This window comes from Bos indicus x Bos taurus, chromosome 11 (genome assembly GCF_003369695.1).
Source record: "Bos indicus x Bos taurus breed Angus x Brahman F1 hybrid chromosome 11, Bos_hybrid_MaternalHap_v2.0, whole genome shotgun sequence".
Classification (NCBI taxonomy): Eukaryota; Metazoa; Chordata; class Mammalia; order Artiodactyla; family Bovidae; genus Bos; species Bos indicus x Bos taurus.
The window spans coordinates 98582470-98601461 of NC_040086.1; the positions used below are offsets into that span (position 1 = coordinate 98582470).

The following is an 18992-nucleotide window of genomic DNA, read 5'->3' on the forward strand; positions in this document are numbered from 1 at the left end:
GTACCTTTAAAGTGGATCCTCTCCTCCACTGTGCTTGTTGATTTCCTGATAAATTATTGGTTTCTTACTGTTTTACATCATTTGATCGTGTTACTTCAGAAATAGTGCTTGTTCATTATAACAAAGGAGACAGCGCAGAGCTATGTTTTTAAATGTTCGAATCTTTTCAGGCCCATCCTCATCAGATGGTTACTGTTCCGTGTGGTGTATATCCTCTGACACATCTCTGTGTTCTCTCACAGGTTCTCTGCAAATCGATTTTATTACATGTAGATCTGACTCATTCTTTTTAGTAACTATATAATTATTCTTGAAGTTTCATATTTTTTTATCTTTCACCTTCTAGAGGACATTTAGGCTATGTCAGGTTTTTGCCACTACAAACAGTGCTTCTCTGGGGACATATACCTTTATGTCCTGGTGGTTTTACTTTTTAGTACATAGAATCCCTAAAGTGGGACTGCTGGGTAAAAGGGTGTATGCAATAAAATTTTTAAATACATGTCCACTGACAGATGAAATGGATTTTCTAAAATGCAGTATATATAGATAAGACACCAAGTTTTCTTAGGAGCCAAAATTTGGAGAGTATTATTCAGCCTTAAAGAGAAAAGGAATTCTGACACATGCTATGTATAACATGGGTGAACCTTGAAAACACGGTACTAAATGAAGTAGAACAGTCCGGAAAGGTTAAATACTGTAGGATTCCATGCATATGAGGTACTTAGAGTAGTTCAGTTTATAGTGACAAAAAATAGAATGGTAGCTGACAGGGGCTGGGGGCTGGGATAATGGAGATTACAGGTTAATGGGTACAGAATTTCAGATTTGCATGATGAAAACAGATCTTTGGGTTGATGGTAGTGAGGGTTGCATAACCATGTGAATGTACGTAATGCCACTGGCCTGGCAACTTAGAAATGGTTAAAATGGTAAATTTTATCTATTTTTTTTACCACAATTTGAGAAAAATGGTAGAAAAAAAATTTTTTTTTTAATATTCCTAAGTATTTTATTCTTTCCATTGCAATGGTGAATGGAATTGTTTCCTTAATTTCTCTTTCAGTTTTCTCATTATTAGTGTATAGGAATGCAAGGGATTTCTGTGTGTTGATTTTATATCCTGCAACTTTACTATAGTCATTGATTATTTCTAGTAATTTTCTGGTGGAATCTTTAGGGTTTTCTGTGTAGAGGATCATGTCATCTGCAAATAGTGAGAGTTTTACTTCTTCTTTTCCAATTTGGATTCCTTTTATTTCTTTTTCTGCTCTGATTGCTGTGGCCAAAACTTCCAAAACTATGTTGAATAGTAATGGTGAAAGTGGGCACCCTTGTCTTGTTCCTGACTTTAGAGGAAATGCTTTCAATTTTTCACCATTGAGGATAATGTTTGCTGTGGGTTTGTCATATATAGCTTTTATTACGTTGAGGTATGTTCCTTCTATTCCTGCTTTCTGGAGAGTTTTTATCATAAATGGATGTTGAATTTTGTCAAAGGCTTTCGATCGTGTTGAATTAAGTTGTAGGAAAACAGCAATTTCCTTTCCTGCTGGCAGCATGTGAGAGTAACCTGTTAACAGTTGTAAGCACTTGTATATTCCACATGCTCAAGGAATAAAATGTGGGAGGCACAGCCTTACTCTTCTAATCTTTGCATCGCTAGTGACTTACCTGGTGACCTGGGCACCTGCTGTCCTGTAAGGTGGTCTTCCTATAGTCATCATGTGAGTGGAGAACCACTCTGCACTCGATTGTTTTTCAGACACGTGGAAAGACTCACTTCCCCTATGACAGTTGAGAGCTTTTGTTTTTGTCCCTTTTTAATGCAAAAAGCTGTAACAGTAGTGGGTACTAAGAAGAGAGTCTGTACATCTCTGTGGGATTAGATATTGCTGTCTGTCATAGGAATCTCCTCTTCCTAGTAGACTAATTTCTCTTTCTTCTTTAGGGGGTCAGACCAACCTTCGCATACCTCAAGGCACTGTGGGCCAAGTGATGCTGGACGATAGGGCCTACCTGGTGCGCTGGGAATACTCGTATAGCAGCTGGACCCTCTTCACCTGCGAGATTGAGATGCTGCTGCATGTCGTTTCCACTGCAGGTGAGCTCAGCTCAGAGAGCGATCGCTGTGAGAAGAAAAATGGTCATGGTTAGAGGATTTGGAAGGCAGAAACTTTCAAGATAAGATTCAGAACTTTCCAGGTTGTGATTAGCATCATTTATCTGGGTCTCAGAGACTATTCAGTGATCTTAAAGGAGTTGTTTTCATTGAGATCACAACTTTTCCCCCTCAGATGTGATTCAGCACTGCCAGCGGGTCAAACCCATCATCGACCTGGTCCATAAGGTCATCAGTACAGACCTGTCGATAGCAGACTGTCTCCTGCCCATCACGTCCCGCATCTACATGCTGCTGCAGCGGTCAGTATCTGGTCCCTCCCACTGGGTCAGAGGCTGCACGCAGCCCATGGTGGGAAACCCTGGTGTGATATCTGTCCACAGCAGAGGGATTTCCTATTTTCATTTCCTGCTGCCAGGAGGGACCTGGGGAGAGAGGACTGGAAAATACTTGTGATGGAACAAGTCACTTTATTCATTTTACTGAGTGCAATGTACTGTTCTCCAACCAGGTTAACAACAGTGATCTCCCCGCCTGTGGATGTCATCGCTTCTTGCGTCAATTGCTTGACTGTTTTGGCTGCCCGGAACCCAGCAAAGGTGAGACACAGTCTTCCTAACAGCCCAAAAATGTCACGCATGGCATATACCTGAAGACACACCACAGACACTCGACTCTTCTTTTCCCTCTCCAGGTCTGGACTGATCTTCTTCACACAGGCTTCTTGCCTTTCGTGGCCCACCAGGTCTCCAGCATGAGTCAGATGATCAGGTGAGCCAGGTCTTGGGGGTAGAGTGTATTCCCGGGGAGTATCCCTTACATTTCAGATCTCAGCTAGCTTCATTAGTTTTAAAGGTGCTTCTCAGAGCCTTTGTATTCTGCTGCTTGCCTTTTCAGTCCTCTCACCAGAAATGAGTCAGGATGAGGCGAAGAAGGTGATGGGACTTGGGGCACAGAGGCTCTTTCCTTAGGCGAGCACTGATGTGGGTCAGTCTTTAAAGCTGAGGGAGAGAGGTAGTTCTCATCCAGCAGCAACCACCTTAGGTATGTGGAAGTTAACTTTCTAGTCTAGAGAATCCAGGGGTGTCTGGATCCAGAGGCTCAACTTCCCCTTTTTAAGCCGAGGTCACTCTGTACTTCTCTGTGTTTCATGGCCACGCAAGCTTGCTGATGCACCATTTATTAACACACAGGCTCCATCTCACTACCTGAGCGTTCTCTTCTTGCTCTCTCTTGCTAATGAGACAAACATGCTTGCTTCATGTTTATTTGATTTTTCACTTTTGAGGTTGTGTATCAGTAAAGTCCTTAATGCTTCCCCTGGTTAATAAGTACCCTAGATTTGATTAATTCCTTTGCAGGGCTTTTTCATTTTATGCCCAAGTCATCGAGACAATAACAGGAATTATTACAGTTTATTGAAATTGAATTTACAGTTTATTGAAAGCATCCCATTATTTTTTTCCCCTTTGTCCCTCTGTTTTTTTCCAGTGCTGAGGGGATGAATGCTGGTGGGTATGGAAACCTCTTGATGAATAGTGAACAGCCCCAGGGCGAGTATGGGGTCACTGTTGCCTTTCTGCGCTTGATCACCACTCTTGTGAAGGTAAAATCTCATCAGATAGAAGCATCTGAAATAATTTTCCTATATCCCGTTACTGTAGTCATTTGTTTGCAGGCCTAACAGTTGTCCTGAAGTTACAGTGATAGCAGTCTCTGTGTCCTGATTATTGTGTGCCTGACTTTATAGTAAATGCTTCATCTTTGTTAACTTATTTAATACTCAGAGTCCGTACAGCGTAATGCAGTGACTTCATAAAGTTATTTCTGACAAAGCCCAGGATAATATGTACACATTTCATCATGTCCCAGTATGTACATCATATGTTTACTTCTAAAATGGAGTTGGGGCTTCCCTCATAGCTCAGTCAGTAAAGAATCTGCGATGCAGAAGACCGAGCTTCGATTCCTGGGTTGGGAAGATCCCCAGGAGAAGTGAACGGCAACCCACTCTAGTATTCTTGCCTGGAGAATCCCTTGGACAGAGGAGCCTGGCAGGCTAGTCTATGGGGTCGCAAGAGTCGAAAACGACTGAGCGACTAAGCGCACACAAAGTGGAGTTGCAAAGTGTGACACAGCTTGTACTATGCAAGGTGCGTTCTGATGTTTTCTAACAAGCTGATCTCACAATCCGGTAATGAATCACAGCTCTGGTTGAAAAATACTTGTGTGGCATGGATTTGGGGGTCAAAATTAGGTTTACCTTTCAGGTTGACCACTTACTGGCTGTATGACCTTGGACAGGTATTAAATTTCTTAGCACGTCTCTGAACTGGTATGATAAATGATCTCTACCTCTTGGAGTTGAGAGGGCTCCACATGAAGAACGCTAAGCACGTGTGCTGCTTGCAAGAATCAGTCAATGAACTCTTAAATAGAAATGGTTCTGTGTAGAGATAGGGAAGTAGATATGTTTATATAAAGAAACCTTACTTTTACGATAAGGAAGCTGATGGTAACAAGTAATACTAGGACAAAGGATTTTGAGGATCAGATCTCCTTTCTGATACTTGAGTGATGGGATAGAATTTAGAGGGTGGTTGGTGATCATGACAGTGAACCTGGGTTTTTCCATTGTCAACAGTCTTGTATCCTCTGTGTTTCAGATGGACCTCTCTCCTGCTCAGGTTTAGCCTTCATCCTTCTCTTTCTTGTAGGTGCCTTTTGTGATATTGTCACATTGTCTTTTTAGTCCCTTTCTCTATTCTGGGGAAACCTATGACTTGGATTCAGTTGAACTAGAGTATTCTGATGTTTGTTGTTGTTGTTTTTTTCCCCCCCACTGATAGCCAAGGTTTGCCCAGGTTTCTTTTGGATATGTGGTCTTGGAGTCAAATCTCTAGTGATAAAGTGACTTATTCTTAAGTGGCATATGCCCTCACGGCAAGATTTCTTGTAGGGGCAGCTTGGTAGTACCCAGAGCCAAGGGCTGGTGCCTTGTGTCATGTTTGTGCTGAAGGAGATGCTGCCAAGTTACCACAAGTGGCGATACAACTCCCATGGTGTGAGAGAACAGATTGGTAAGGAGAACATGGGCAGCGAAGATGGGAGGCTCCCTGGCCACCTTTCTTTCTTGGGATAAGGGTCATCACCCGAGGTTACATCACTCCTATGTCTTTTCTGGAGTCCAGGTTGCCTGATCCTGGAGCTGATTCATTCAATACTGAACCTGTGCCATGAGACAGACCTGCACAGCAGGTAGGAGGGGGGAGATTGCTAGCGCTTGGTACTTTGAGATGCTGCCACTCTGCAAGGGAAGACTCGGGCTTCTGCTCTGCACAGCTGGCTCGTTCTTCCAGAGAACTCAGCTTGGTTGGGCCCAGAGCTCAGTGCTCTTGGGGTTCAGATTTGCCTTCCACCAGCCTGTTTCTCCTTTATCCCTCTGAAGAGAGAAGAGCAAATGAAGTGGTAACAAGGTTGTCCCCAGTGAAATTATACACACACGTATTATGATCTTTACAAAAGGTGTATATGTCATAGAGAAATAGGGCAAGATGCCCTTCATAACCCTATTTCCCAGAGATGGCTGTTAACATGTGTCTTCTAGGTTTTTTTCCCTCTGCCTGTACTTAATCTTCTGTAACTTTATTTCCATGCCACTACATGCAGATCTGTTTTGTTTTAATGGTTCCATGCATTCCACTCTATGGATTAATTGTGATTTGTTTCAGTAAGCATTTTCATTAATTGACGGATATTTAGATGGTTTCTCAGGGTCTGTTTAAGGAAAGAAATCAGAGTGGCTTCCTCTGGCAAAGAGCTGATTCGTATCACTGATGTCCAGTTGGTTAGATTAGGACAATACCCTTTACTTCCAGTAATAAATTTGGTGGCTCCCTGGTAACTCAGAACGTGTCTGTCTTCCAGTCACACCCCCAGCCTGCAGTCTCTCTGCATCTGCAGCCTGGCCTACACGGAAGCAGGACAGACAGTAATCAATATCATGGGCATCGGTGTGGACACCATCGACATGGTCATGGCTGCTCAGCCCCGCAGGTAGGCCTTCCTCTCCACCTTCCCCATGTGTCTTTATCGTGCCCGCATGTTGTAAGAACTGGAGCGTAAGAAAGACAACCTGTTCTTCCTAGGATGTAGCCTCTGTATAACCTACTGGCTGCTGTATAGACTGGCACACAGCAAAGGGAGCTGAGTGCGCCTCCTCTCTCCTAGTTTGGACTGGGGCCTCTAGAGCTGTTGAACTCTGGGACTGTTGTTGGAATCTCATTCATGAGAGCATATGTGTTGCGAATGAAGTCATGTTGTCTGAATCAACTTTGGTTTCCATTTGGCACCCTAGCGATGGGGCAGAGGGCCAGGGCCAGGGCCAGCTGCTGATCAAGACAGTGAAGTTGGCGTTCTCTGTCACCAACAATGTCATTCGGCTGAAACCGCCTTCTAATGTGGTGTCCCCTCTGGAACAGGCTCTCACACAGCATGGTATGTATTTTTCTTCTAATTAGCAGCATTTCTGCCCGTAAGTACATACTGCAGGCTGTGTTTTAGAGGTCAACAGTATTTTTGAAATTCGGTAATGATCACCAGTTGGACTTAGAAATAAGACTGTGTCATACTTTACGTCTGCTTCCCAGTGGTGATAGAATAATAGTAAAGAATATACGTTCAGAGTATCTCGGTTAAAATTCTGGCTCCAGCCAGCTTTGACCTTGGGCACCTTATTTTAACAACTATGCCTCAGATTTCTCGTCTATAAAATGGGGATAGTCACAGTATCTACCTTGTAAGATCATAATGAACATTCAGTTGCTGCCTGTAAAACCTGGTACCTAGTTAGTGTTGACTGTTATTACTCTTTGGCTTTAAACTACTCATTTAATCTCTTTGGGACCCAGTTTCCTTATTTTCAAGTAGGCATTTGGACGTCATCTACGACCTTTTTCTAGCTGTATCATTTTGGGATTTTAATGATTTTTTGCATTTAGTGCCATGTTGTATATAATGTGATGTCTTTTTTCCTACCCTGTTTGTTAAAAGACTATTTTCTAAAAAGTGTATCTAATTCTGCTCTTAATGTATTGGACTGAGCTGCTGCTGCTAACTCACTTCAGTCGTGTCCAACTCTGTGCGACCCCATAGCGGGCAGCCCACCAGGCTCCCCCTTCCCTGGGATTCTCCAGGCAAGATCACTGGAGTGGGTTGCCATTTCCTTCTGCAGTGCATGAAAGTGAAAAGTGAAAGTGAAGTCGCTCAGTTGTGTCCGACTCTTAGCGACCCCATGGACTGCAGCCTACCAGGCTCCTCTGTCCATGGGATTTTCCAGGCAAGAGTACTGGAGTGGGGTGCCATTGCCTTCTCCAGTTGGACTGAGCTATTTACCCCCAATCCTGCCTGTCCCCTTGGCTACTGAAGAAAGAGAATGACAGGGCCACCTGCATCCGCTTGGGCCCTCCAAGTACTCGAGAGTAAATTCCTTCATGTATGTGAGCTTTCTGAACAGAAACCTCTCCTAAGAGCTTGAACTAGGCATACTTTGCTGTCTGAACTGTTTCCTGTATTTCTTCAGGTGCCCATGGGAACAACCTTATTGCTGTTCTTGCCAAATACATCTACCACAAACACGACCCAGCTCTGCCTCGTCTTGCTATCCAGCTGCTGAAACGTCTGGCCACGGTAGGATCCCACCTAACAAGTCCAAGCCCCAGAAAACTGACTTTGTGCTTGAGAATAGTGTTTCTTCTAAGAGATGTAACTGACTTGGACTTTTAAAGTGATGTACCTATAGACACATACTCACTCACACACACTTTTTTTTCCTGATTATGAAAGACATACATACTCATTTTAAAATATTTGTTTAAATGTTACAGATAAACTTTTACAGAAAATTAAGGTCTCCTCTAATATCTCCTCTTTCTAAGAATTCCTGTGAGCAGATTGGTACACATTGCTCCAGGTTTCTTTTTATCCATGCTTATGTATTAAAGAATGTTTAGTGTGAGCTTTTGTTCTTTTCCAAAGCAGAATTCCACGATACATACAGTTTTGTGACTAGCTTTCTTCACTTAACACCACATCCTGCAGCCTTGCTGTATGGGCACACTGGGATCTACCTCATTCTCTAATTCTTATGTGACGTGCCATAGCATGGATGGGTCCTAACTTATTTATGCTATTTTCTGTCTTACTGTTAAATAGTGCTGTAGTGAACATTCCTATCCACAGAACTCTGTAAACTTTTGTTTACAATTCCTAAAAATTAGTTAGATATAAATGAACATTTAAATTTCTATTAGATATTTTGAAATTAGCCTCCAGAAAGGATGTAACAGTTTATACTACCTAAGTCTCATATCCTTGCCACAGTGACTTCACCAGTTTTTTAATCCTTGCTAATCTAATAGGCAAATCAATGTTATCTTTTTTAAAAAGCTTTACATTTATTTAACCGTAAGAGAGGTTATGCATCTTTTTATGTTGATTACTATTTTCTCTGGGAATCATGGGGCATCTTTTGCTGTAGTTTGGTGTGATGTCCCTTTTGGCCCAGACCTGTCCATCTGGGTATTTCCCTCTCTGGCCTTTTCCAAGAGTTCCTCAGCACCTTTCTGCAGGTGCCTGTTGCGGTTTTTCTGGAGGTGGAGCTCTACCTGTGTGTCCCGGTCTCCGCCAGGTGGCGCCCATGTCAGTGTACGCCTGCCTGGGCAGTGATGCGGCTGCCATCCGAGACGCCTTCCTGACCCGCCTGCAGAGCAAGATTGAGGATATGCGCATCAAAGTCATGATTCTGGAATTCCTCACGGTTGCTGTAGAGACGCAGCCAGGCCTCATTGAACTGTTTCTGAATCTGGAGGTGAAGGATGGCAGCGATGGCTCCAAGGTGAGCCTGCACCTGGGATGAAGCTGGGACGTGGCCCTCTGGGAGGTGGGTGCTGGACTCTCCAGGTCCGGCTGTGGGCCGAAGCTGTGGGCCAAAGCTGTGGGCCTGAGCTCTCACTGTCCCTCTGCAGGAATTCAGCCTCGGGGTGTGGAGCTGTCTCCACGCGGTGCTGGAGCTGATCGGTTCCCAGCAGCAGGACCGCTACTGGTGCCCCCCACTGCTGCACCGGGCAGCCATCGCCTTTTTGCACGCCCTGTGGCAGGACCGGCGGGACAGTGCCATGCTGGTCCTCAGGACCAAGTGAGTCTGACTCCAGAAATTCCTCAGTCTCTGGAGTGTGTGTCCTTGTCTATAAGATAAGGGGGCAGTCATTCTGGGAGGTTTGTTGTGAGAGGTCATGCTTAAAAGTGCTTCGTGCTTGGGTTATTGTGTGGGAGTTATTCTCTTTTTAAAGCTGCCCCAGCAGGTGTAATCTTTACTCTGATATGTTTACCTTAGAGTTCCTACCTTTCAAATTCCCACCTTCTGCCAACCCCCAAAGCCATTGCTCATAAGAAACAGTAGTCAGATGAGGGTGACTTGCTCGAGCCATTGAACTGAATGGAACACGCTTTACTCTGGGTCCCTGTTTTGTCCATGGAACCGCTTTCTGTTTATGTATTATAGTCCGAACAGGTGACCTATATGCAGCAGATGTTAGGGTTGGAACTGAGAAAATGTGGAGAGGTGACCACCAAGGGGAGGTGGAAAGAGGAGAAAAAGGACTGTATGAGAGAAAGTGTGATTTCTGCCATGTATTTTCTTTTCAGACCCAAGTTTTGGGAGAATCTAACGAGTCCGCTATTTGGTACGCTTTCTCCTCCCTCGGAAACATCTGAGGTGAGTGCTGAAGGGAGGGACAGTGATGGAGAGGCCCTGGGAGTGAAGGCTGGGCTGAGACTGGGCTGTGGAAAATGTCTACCCCCACCTGACTAAATGACCAGCACGTTTTCATCACCTGGAACTTCTTTCTCAGAGAAGCACTTGTCTCCTCTCCTTTGAAGTCTTGCTTTGGGAAGGAGGGTAGCATGCCCTGCTCTGTTGCTGGCTCTGTGGTCCCCACTCACTTCGAGACACTGGACCTGACGCTTCTGCTCTTGCAAGTTAGATGCCCACTCGCTAGGGAACGTGCTTTCTTGTTTGCTAGGGAACGTGCTTTCTTGTTTGCTAGTGCCGGTCCCTGTTCTGGCCCACGTGGGAGGGAGGGGCCCCAGGGGAGAGGTTCTCACGACTCTCTGCTCTCCCCCTCCACAGCCCAGCATCCTGGAAACCTGTGCCCTAATCATGAAGATAATTTGCTTGGAGATATACTATGTAGTTAAGTGAGTCCTTTCCCCTTTTGAGACTTTAATCAGAGGTTTGTGGCGGGGGGACCCATGGAGTCTACTGCTGAGGGCGTGGCCAAATGAGCCCAGACAGAGGAGAGAGCTGGTTTGGAGCCATTTCTGGAGGGCCACGGATCCGTGTCCTTGGTCAGTCCATCGATGGCATTTGTGATTGTCAGAAAGAGTGATTGTGAAGCAAACTCCTTGTGCTCGGGATTTTATGGAGAAGGAACCCTGGAAAAGGCCTCAGCCTAACCCATTATGTTGAGCAAGAAGTGTGAGCCCCACACAATGGAGCTGATCTGGAGCCGTCTGCCTTTAAGCCCATGTGAGGTTGCTTTCTCTGCCTCAGCAAGGGTCAGTGCCCGTCACACTCCCGTCGGCATTTCTGCTAACCGTAGGTTTTATTTTTCTCCTGACACCCTAGGGGCTCATTAGACCAATCATTAAAAGATACACTCAAGAAATTTTCCAGCGAGAAGCGCTTTGCCTACTGGTCGGGGTATGTCAAGTCCTTGGCAGTTCACATGGCCGACACAGAGGGCAGCAGCTGCACCTCCCTGGTAGAGTATCAAATGCTGGTCTCTGCCTGGAGGATGTTTCTCATCATTGCCACCAGTCACGTAAGAACCTCCTGGGGCGAGTTTTGGTTTTGGTATCCTAGCAACAATACGCTGGGATGCTTAGCAGATACAGCCCCTTGGGCTAAAGAATGGTCAGGGTTTTTCTCTGAGAGCTAAAATGTAACAGGTTCTGTGCCAAATGTGGGGTGCTTGGATGCTTTTTGGCCAGCAAGGGGCCCTTAAGGAAAGTGCAGAGAAGGCATTATTTAAATCCCTTCAGATGTTCATAAAAGTTTCCCTTAGCTACCTTTGTGGATCTAGCTAGGTCTTGGAGACCCCTTCTGTCATCCACTTCTTGTGCACATGGATGATTGCCTCTCAACTGTGTGCCCTGGGGACGCTGGGTATATACTGGGTATATATATTTGTTGACTGGTCAGCAGGTAGCTATAATGGCTGCAGCAGTACCCTCTAGAGAACAGTGGTTTTCGTTGGCTCTAGAAACTGCATTCCCTGGTGTTCTTACAAAAAGATCAGAGGCCATTGTCTCTGCAGTGTGTCTACAGAGCATTGGTTTTTAGCGAGTTGATGTTTGAGAAGAATTTGCATTTTTCCTTGGCTTTTCTTTTGTGTGTGCTTTGACAACATCTTGCTGTATAGTAAGGACTTGATATTGACGTGTTTTGCTCTAGGGAATCCAAATTAGTATCTTGACTTTATAACTTCAGCTAAACAGTACCTTTTGTTCCAGGCACACTCTTACATCTTCCATGACTTGTTCCCTAGTGCCTGACTGGCCACAGCCTTGGAGGTGGGCTGTGGCACGGTGGTTTGGGACCCCTGATACTATAGACACACCAAAAGGGTCAGTCGTCTCTGGGGAACTTTATGTGTCACCTTTCAGGTCCGAATGGGGCAGCAGTTCTTGAATTGCAGTTCTGAAAATCCCACCAACATCTTTTCCCCCAGGAAACCTATTTTGGTTTTGTCTAGGATATTGATCATCTTTTCATCCATTGAATAGATATTAGTGGAATGCTTACTGTATGCTAGGCACTGGGATACAGCAGTGAATAAGGTAGATACAGTCTTTGATCTCACATGGGGTGGCCCATGAGAAGGTACATTGTAAACAAATTTACAAAGGAATATAGTTCGGGATTGTGATATTTCACAGTGAAGGAAATAACTCAGATGCTATGGTAGGGAATGCTGAAGGAGGGTAGAAGTAGTCAGGAGGCCCTCTAAGGAAGTACTGTTCACACTGAGGCCCGAGTGTGCAAGGAGACTTCTAGATGATGCTCTGGGCAGGCAGAGTCAACAGGTGCAGAGGCCCAGAAATGGGAAGAGCTCAGCCTTTTCACAGAGGAGGAAGGGGGCCAATAGGGTTGGAGTCAAATGAGCGCAGTGGGGATGATACCAAAATCAGGTGGACCAGATCCTCGGGGGTGCCCAGGCCTCGTGGAGCATTTGGTGTTTCCAGAAGGGTTGCCCTGGGAAGCCTCAAAAGGTCTGAGCAGAGGAAGGACGTTGTTGGGGAGGATGTGAATGAACCTAGCCCTCTGGTTCTGACCATGGCTAAAGAGGACCCGGAAATATCAGGGTCCTTGAGTCTCATTTTAACCAAGGAAGCAGTGACCAGTTGCCTGACAGAGGACCCCATCTTTCTTGGCTTCTGAAGTCTGGGAAATTTTCCTAACTGACCTTTCCTTCCTGTCCCTTTGCAGGCGGAGATAACGCACCTGACAGACTCTGCAGTGCGTCGCCAGCTCTTTCTTGACGTGCTCGAGGGGACCAAGGCGTTGGTAAGTGTGTCTGGGAGAGTTCCTGTTCCTCCCAGGGAGATGGCTTCTGCAGTCAAATAGCAGCTCCTAAGCCTGTAGCTGTGCGAGTGGTCAGATCGCTCAGGCGGCCCGAGGCTGTGGTGCCAGGCGGAGGTCCGCTACAGCCCCTGGCCTCTTCCCCATGCTCACTCTCGTGAGTGCACTGCTGGGAGAGAGAGGGTCGGGGCCGCAGGGGCCTGTGTGCGGTGCTCCCAGTCTCTCGGGGCGCTGACTGTGCCATCTCCCCTCAGCTCCTCGTCCCTACCTCCGTGAACTGCCTCCGCCTGGGCTCCATGACGTGCACCCTGCTGCTTATTCTCCTCCGGCAGTGGAAGAGGTAAGTCAGGCCAGGAGAGGCAGCCTCTCCCACCGTCCTCACTGGCTCCACCTCGGGTTTCGGGACAGGAGCAGACCTCTGATAAGAGGCGTGCTGCCCCACGGGCATCCTGAGGGGAGCGGGCCGTGTGTGGCCTTTCTGTGAGGTGTGTTCCACCCCCCTCTCCACTCTGCGCTGTGTCTAGAGAGTTAGGGTCTGTGGATGAAATCCTTGGGCCCCTGACGGAGATCCTGGAGGGAGTGCTGCAGGCAGACCAGCAGCTTATGGAGAAGACCAAGGCCAAGGTGTTCTCGGCGTTCATCACAGTGCTGCAGATGAAGGAGATGAGCGGTAAGGGGCGGGGAGGGGTGAGGGGCAAGCCTTCCTCCACATCAGAGCTGGGATTGTTCTCTGAAGCTCGAGTTTTCAGTCCTGGGCTCTTGTCTTCAGGAAAGCTCTTTGTCTCCTCCCCTCCCACTGGCTGACGCACTTCCTCTTAGCACCCTGCGCTCGCAGCCACCTGCCTGGAACAGACGTGTTGGGTAGCCTGACAGAGTCCCCTCCTGTGTCCTTTGCAGTGAATGACATCCCCCAGTACTCCCAGCTGGTGCTGAACGTCTGTGAGACCCTTCAGGAAGAGGTGATCGCACTTTTCGACCACACCCGCCACAGCCTGGCGGCGGGCAGTGCCACCGAGGACAAGGACAGCATGGAGACCGACGACTGCTCCCGGCTCCGGCACAGGGACCAGCGGGATGGGGTGAGGGGGCGCCTGGGAATCAGTGTGTACTCCACTCGCATCCCCGGTTGTGAACTGCTGCCTCCTCTGGGCCAGGCCCAGGGGTGGTGAGTGAACAAGACAGTCACAGCCTGACAGGGAAAGTTAAGAAACCAGATCGCGCAACATGTGTCAAATTCCGTTGTGGCAAGTGTCGCAGGGGTGGAACACAGGGAGAGGGTGCCCCATGGGGTTCTCACCTCATCCAGGGATTCGGAGAGAAAGCACCCTTTCAGCAGTGCCTGGGCGTTGGTAGAGCCGGCAGGCCACGGGGGCAGGGGGATTTGGGCAGCAAGAACCGCGTGTGCTGAGCTGTGGGTGAGAATCATGTGGTGTGAGCCAGGGTCAAGTGAGGCCTGGAGAGCAGGAGGCTGGATGACCGGCAGCCTTGCCAGGGTCTTTATTCTGGGTGCTAAGTGAAACAGAAAACCACGGAAGGATTTTAAGTAAGGGAGAAAAACGATGAGATTTGTATGTTAGAAAGCCTGTTGGATGTATTAATTGTACAGAAGAGTGTTTATCAAGCTGTGGATCAGGACCTATTCATGAATCTTGGCTCATTTGGTTATAACCAGCATTTTCTAAATGAAGTAGAATAAAATATAGAAGAAAATAGCTTACTTTGCAGGGGATAAAGGTAGGTACTCTTTAAATTAAACACGTAAGTATGCATATACTGCAGCGCAGTATGGATTACTCTGGGGGGCTCATGACCATTAAGTGTGAAAAGCCACTGGGCTGAAGAACAGAGTAGAGAGGATCCGGAGAGAAGGAGGGACCATTAGGGAGGTGAGAGCGATTGTGCAGTTAGAGGGGAGCTCGCTTTGGCCCCACATGGCGTGGGCGACCTGTTCCTCTCCGCCTCCCCCGGCACCACCTCCTTCCCTCTCACCATCTCTGCCCCTGGGCCCAGCAGGTCTGTGTCCTGGGCCTGCACCTGGCCAAGGAGCTGTGTGAGGTGGATGAGGACGGGGACTCGTGGCTACAGGTGACCCGCCGGCTCCCCATCCTGCCGACCCTCTTCACCACCTTGGAGGTGAGCCTTCGCATGAAGCAGAACCTGCACTTCACCGAGGCGGCGCTGCACCTGCTCCTCACGCTGGCCCGCACCCAGCAGGTAGGCGCAGGCAGAGGAGTGGCTGGGCTTGTGCCAGTGGGTGCTGACGCGGCCCAGGGTTCTCCCAGCCCGAGAGCCCCCACCCCGCCCCGGGGCGGGCGGCTGCAGTGACAGCGTCCATCTCATCCTGCATCTCTCTCCCTTGCAGGGGGCCACGGCTGTGGCCGGAGCCGGCATCACCCAGAGCATTTGTTTGCCTCTCCTGAGTGTGTACCAGCTCAGCACCAACGGGACAGTGCAGGTGAGTTCCAGGGGCCTGCCCTGCCTCCCCAGGCCCCTTGGTGCTGTCACTGGGCCTGGAAGTTGCTTTCTTGAGGGGCCTGGTTAAGGCACCAAGAATACAGAAGCTTCCCCACCCTTGCACTGACCGCTAGCAAGAGAAGCTCACGCAGTTAGTTAGTGCCCAGCCTGAACCTGGAGCCTTGGCTTCTTGTATCTCTGGTGCTCTTTCCGCGTAACGCCTGACCTCGGACCCTCTCTGACCTTGCTGGCGCCCCTTCCAGGAGCTTTTCTCCTCAAAAGAGCCAGGCTTCCTAGCTGCTGGGTTGCAGGGAGGCCTCAAGGTCCCTGTCAGCTGGTTCCTGGGCCCTTGTCGTGATCCTGTCTGCTGTTTGTGTCTTAGACACCCGGCACCTCTCGGAAGTCCCTGGACGCCCCTTCTTGGCCTGGCGTCTACCGTCTCTCCATGTCCTTGATGGAGCGGCTCCTCAAAACCCTGCGCTACAACTTCCTGACCGAGGCCCTGGACTTCGTGGGGGTTCACCAGGAGCGGACCTTACAGGTGAGGGGCTGCCAGCATCTTTGGGGTCAGGACTTGGGGTTCAAGGGCGTCTGGGCTCCTCAGAACTGAGTGTGGGTGCTCCCACTTCTGAGGTGCCATGAGGACTGCTGGCTGACAGGCCCCGCAGAGGAAGGGGAATGGTCTGGGATCAGACAGGAGCCTCTTCACCTAGCCACCTGTCATGCCGTCGCCTCAGCGTTTGAGGGCCCAGGACTCCCCTTCCTGCAGCAGGGCTGAGTCACCCCACCCTTTCCTGTGTCCCTCCCAGTGCCTCAACGCCGTGAGGACGGTGCAGAGTCTGGCGTGCCTGGAGGAGGCCGACCATACCGTGGGCTTCCTCCTACAGCTCTCCAGCTTCAGGAAGGAGTGGCACTTCCACCTGCCTCAGCTCATGCGGGATGTCCAGGTGCGGCCCGAGACCAGCTTTTTGGAGGGTCTGGGGAAAGGTTCAGGGAGAACGGGGCAGGGCATGAAGGGCAGGCCTGTTCCTGGAACGTGGCCGTTTCTTTGGTAGCACAGGTTTGGGTTCACCTTGCTTCCTCCACAGCGAAGTGTTGCTTCCATAGCATAGGGCAGCCTTACAGGGTGAGAACCTGGGCTCTGGCGTAGACCCTGGCTCACATCCCTTAGTGCAGGACATTTATGAAATGGGGCCAGCTGGAGGAGCAGGCGGGGAGGAGCACAGGCTCCAGAGTCAGGCTGTGCTTGTGTGACCTTGGCCAGGTCACTTCCCTTCTCTCCTTCATCTCACCGTTTTCTTTTTCTATAAGACGGGAAAACTGTCCCCTTCTAACCTATTTACTTAGGACTTTATACCGTGCCTGGTTTCTAGCTGGGTCTCGGAAACCATCCAGGCATCTGTTGACCCAAGAGTCTGGTTGAGCGTGCTTGGTGGCTGTGAGGTTTGGGGCTGGAGGTCACAGGGAGTTGTGGGGGACACGGGAGAAGTGCGTGGTTTCCAGTAGCACCCCGCTGGGTGCGTCTGGTCAGCTGCCTGGGGCCGCCCTGTGGATCCCTCACCCTCTCCTGTGCCACAGGTGAACCTCGGCTACCTGTGCCAGGCCTGCACCTCCCTCCTGCACAGCCGCAAGATGCTGCAGCACTACTTGCAGGTAAGCCGGCCTCCGCGCGGCCCGCCCCGGGCGGCCTCGCCCCAGCTCCTCCGCGCTCCAGCGCTCTGTTGTCTCTCCCCCCTGCCCCCGCCAGAACAAAAATGGGGAGGGCATCCCCTCAGCTGTCGCCCCCCGAGCTCAGCGGCCATCCGCAGCTGCCCTGGCTGCCCCCTCCTGCTCCTCCTCCAAGCAGCCCGCTCCTGACACGGAGGCCTCAGAGCAGCGGGCCTTGCGCACCGTCCAGTATGGCCTCTTGAGGATCCTCAGCAGGACCCTGGCCGCCCTGCGCCGCTTCACCCCCGATGTCTGCCAGGTCTTGCTGGATCAGGTACCCCACCCCGTGCCCCCAGCCTCCACCGAGCCACCGGCGCTCCTCTCTGCGCCCAGAGGTGCCCGGGGGTCTTGCCCTCCATCAGTCTCATCTTGCTTTGCAGTCCCTGGACCTTGCTGAGTACAGCTTCCTGTTTGCCCTGAGCTTCACCACTCCCACTTTTGACTCCGAAGGGGCCCCCTCCTTCGGGACCCTTCTGGCCACTGTGAATGTGGCCCTGAACATGCTTGGAGAGGTAAGTTGGGTATTGTCTGACCCCTCACCCCAGGCCTTCCTCCCAGCTTTCCACCGTTTAACCACCACCTTGGGCCTGTGTACCACCTGAGCTGACCTGTAAGAACTAGTGAGTTACCGCGTAGCTGATAAAATCGCCTAGCGTAGGTCCTGTGAAATGGGGAGGTCTCAGTGGGTTGGAGTTGTTACTACTACCTCATTTTTTTTAACCCCCATTTCTCTTTCTCCAGCTGGACAAGAAAAAGGAGCCTCTCACCCAGGCTGTGGGACTCAGCACACAAGCAGAAGGGACCAGAACTCTGAAGTGAGAAAGCCCTCCTTCTGGACCTTGGTTGGGGGCTGGGGTGGTCTTGGGCTGGCTCTCCTGGATCCGCCGCTTCATGCATACAGCCCACATGGCCTCTGCAGCAGTGCCCACATCCGCCTCCCCTCCAGGTCGCTCCTGATGTTCACCATGGAGAACTGCTTCTACCTGCTCATCTCCCAGGCGATGCGTTACCTTCGGGACCCAGCTGTGCACCCCCGGGACAAGCAGCGGATGAAGCAGGAGCTCAGCTCAGAGTTGGTAGGAGGGGTGGAGGGCCCTGCCTGCTGGGGCGACCCAGGGGTCCCAGCCCCCAAGGGCCTGGGGCCGCCCTGAGAGGGCGGCCACAGGGCCTCATCAGGTGCTTCTCTTGCAGAGCACTCTCCTCTCCAGCCTCTCCCGCTACTTCCGCCGGGGAGCCCCCAGCTCCCCTGCTGCTGGCGTCCTTCCCTCGCCTCAGGGCAAGTCCACCTCTCTCTCCAAGGTCAGCCCCGAGAGTCAGGAGCCTCTGATCCAGCTGGTGCAGGCCTTTGTCCGACACGTGCAAAGATAGGGCACCTGCCTGCTGCCGCCTACACTCTGCACCAGCCTGCACGGCAGGCCTGGGGAGTGAGGGGTACTGCTGGCAGACAGCCTGTCTGGGCCCGAGAGCAGCTCGTCACCCTCCCCAGAGTCGCCGTGACTCCAGCCACTGCCCCAGCGTTATTTTTGTAATAGATCAAGAGGTCAACAGCAGGGGTGGGGAGCCGTAGTCTGCTGCACTCGGGCTCACGTTCAAAATGCCCCTAAAGAGGTGTATTCCTTTCCTCAAGCATTCCCCACAGCACTTGACCCTGTCGGGGGAGAGGCGGGGAGCCAGTGTCACGTGCAGCCAGGAGGCTGTGTGCACGGGTTTGAGAAATCTGTTTTTCCACACTCTGTTCTTGCAGTTTTTGGTAATACTGTGGTCTATTTATACAAATATTAAAATACTGTTTATACACAACTGTGTGGGTATACCTTCCGAGCCCAGGGACTAACCAGCTCTCAGAGCATTGCTCTGCCCTGCTTGTCCAGGGGCCCAGAGTGGACTGGGGGGTACTGGGTGGACACTCAGGTCTTCCTTCTACCCAGGTCTTGGCCCCCACCCCCCACCTCCATTTACCAGCTGGCTGAGTTGATCACTGGGTGAGAGCCTTTCCTGAAGCCCTGGTCCTTCTGTCTGTAGCTCTGTGCCTCCCCTCCCTTCAGAGGGCCCTGGGTAGGGTGG

The 18992-nt window shown here is 50.0% G+C and overlaps 1 protein-coding gene across 1 annotated transcript in view; it reads left to right on the forward strand.

Annotated features, from left to right (window-relative positions):
• NUP188 (nucleoporin 188) overlaps positions 1-18728 on the forward strand; it is a 43284-nt gene extending 24556 nt beyond the window's left edge. The window contains exons 16-44 of the mRNA XM_027556506.1: positions 1955-2107; positions 2301-2427; positions 2637-2724; positions 2820-2896; positions 3617-3731; positions 5085-5205; positions 5317-5383; positions 6053-6181; positions 6483-6622; positions 7707-7813; positions 8814-9020; positions 9151-9320; positions 9830-9899; positions 10314-10381; positions 10812-11007; positions 12675-12752; positions 13022-13107; positions 13292-13437; positions 13665-13846; positions 14781-14981; positions 15130-15222; positions 15604-15762; positions 16031-16168; positions 16800-16874; positions 16969-17202; positions 17309-17440; positions 17670-17743; positions 17875-18004; positions 18120-18728. Coding sequence (XP_027412307.1) covers positions 1955-2107; positions 2301-2427; positions 2637-2724; positions 2820-2896; positions 3617-3731; positions 5085-5205; positions 5317-5383; positions 6053-6181; positions 6483-6622; positions 7707-7813; positions 8814-9020; positions 9151-9320; positions 9830-9899; positions 10314-10381; positions 10812-11007; positions 12675-12752; positions 13022-13107; positions 13292-13437; positions 13665-13846; positions 14781-14981; positions 15130-15222; positions 15604-15762; positions 16031-16168; positions 16800-16874; positions 16969-17202; positions 17309-17440; positions 17670-17743; positions 17875-18004; positions 18120-18296 — 3740 coding nt within the window. The 3' untranslated portion in view covers positions 18297-18728. The remainder of the gene's footprint in view (positions 1-1954; positions 2108-2300; positions 2428-2636; positions 2725-2819; positions 2897-3616; positions 3732-5084; positions 5206-5316; positions 5384-6052; positions 6182-6482; positions 6623-7706; positions 7814-8813; positions 9021-9150; positions 9321-9829; positions 9900-10313; positions 10382-10811; positions 11008-12674; positions 12753-13021; positions 13108-13291; positions 13438-13664; positions 13847-14780; positions 14982-15129; positions 15223-15603; positions 15763-16030; positions 16169-16799; positions 16875-16968; positions 17203-17308; positions 17441-17669; positions 17744-17874; positions 18005-18119) is intronic.
• The last annotated feature ends 264 nt before the right edge of the window (positions 18729-18992 follow it).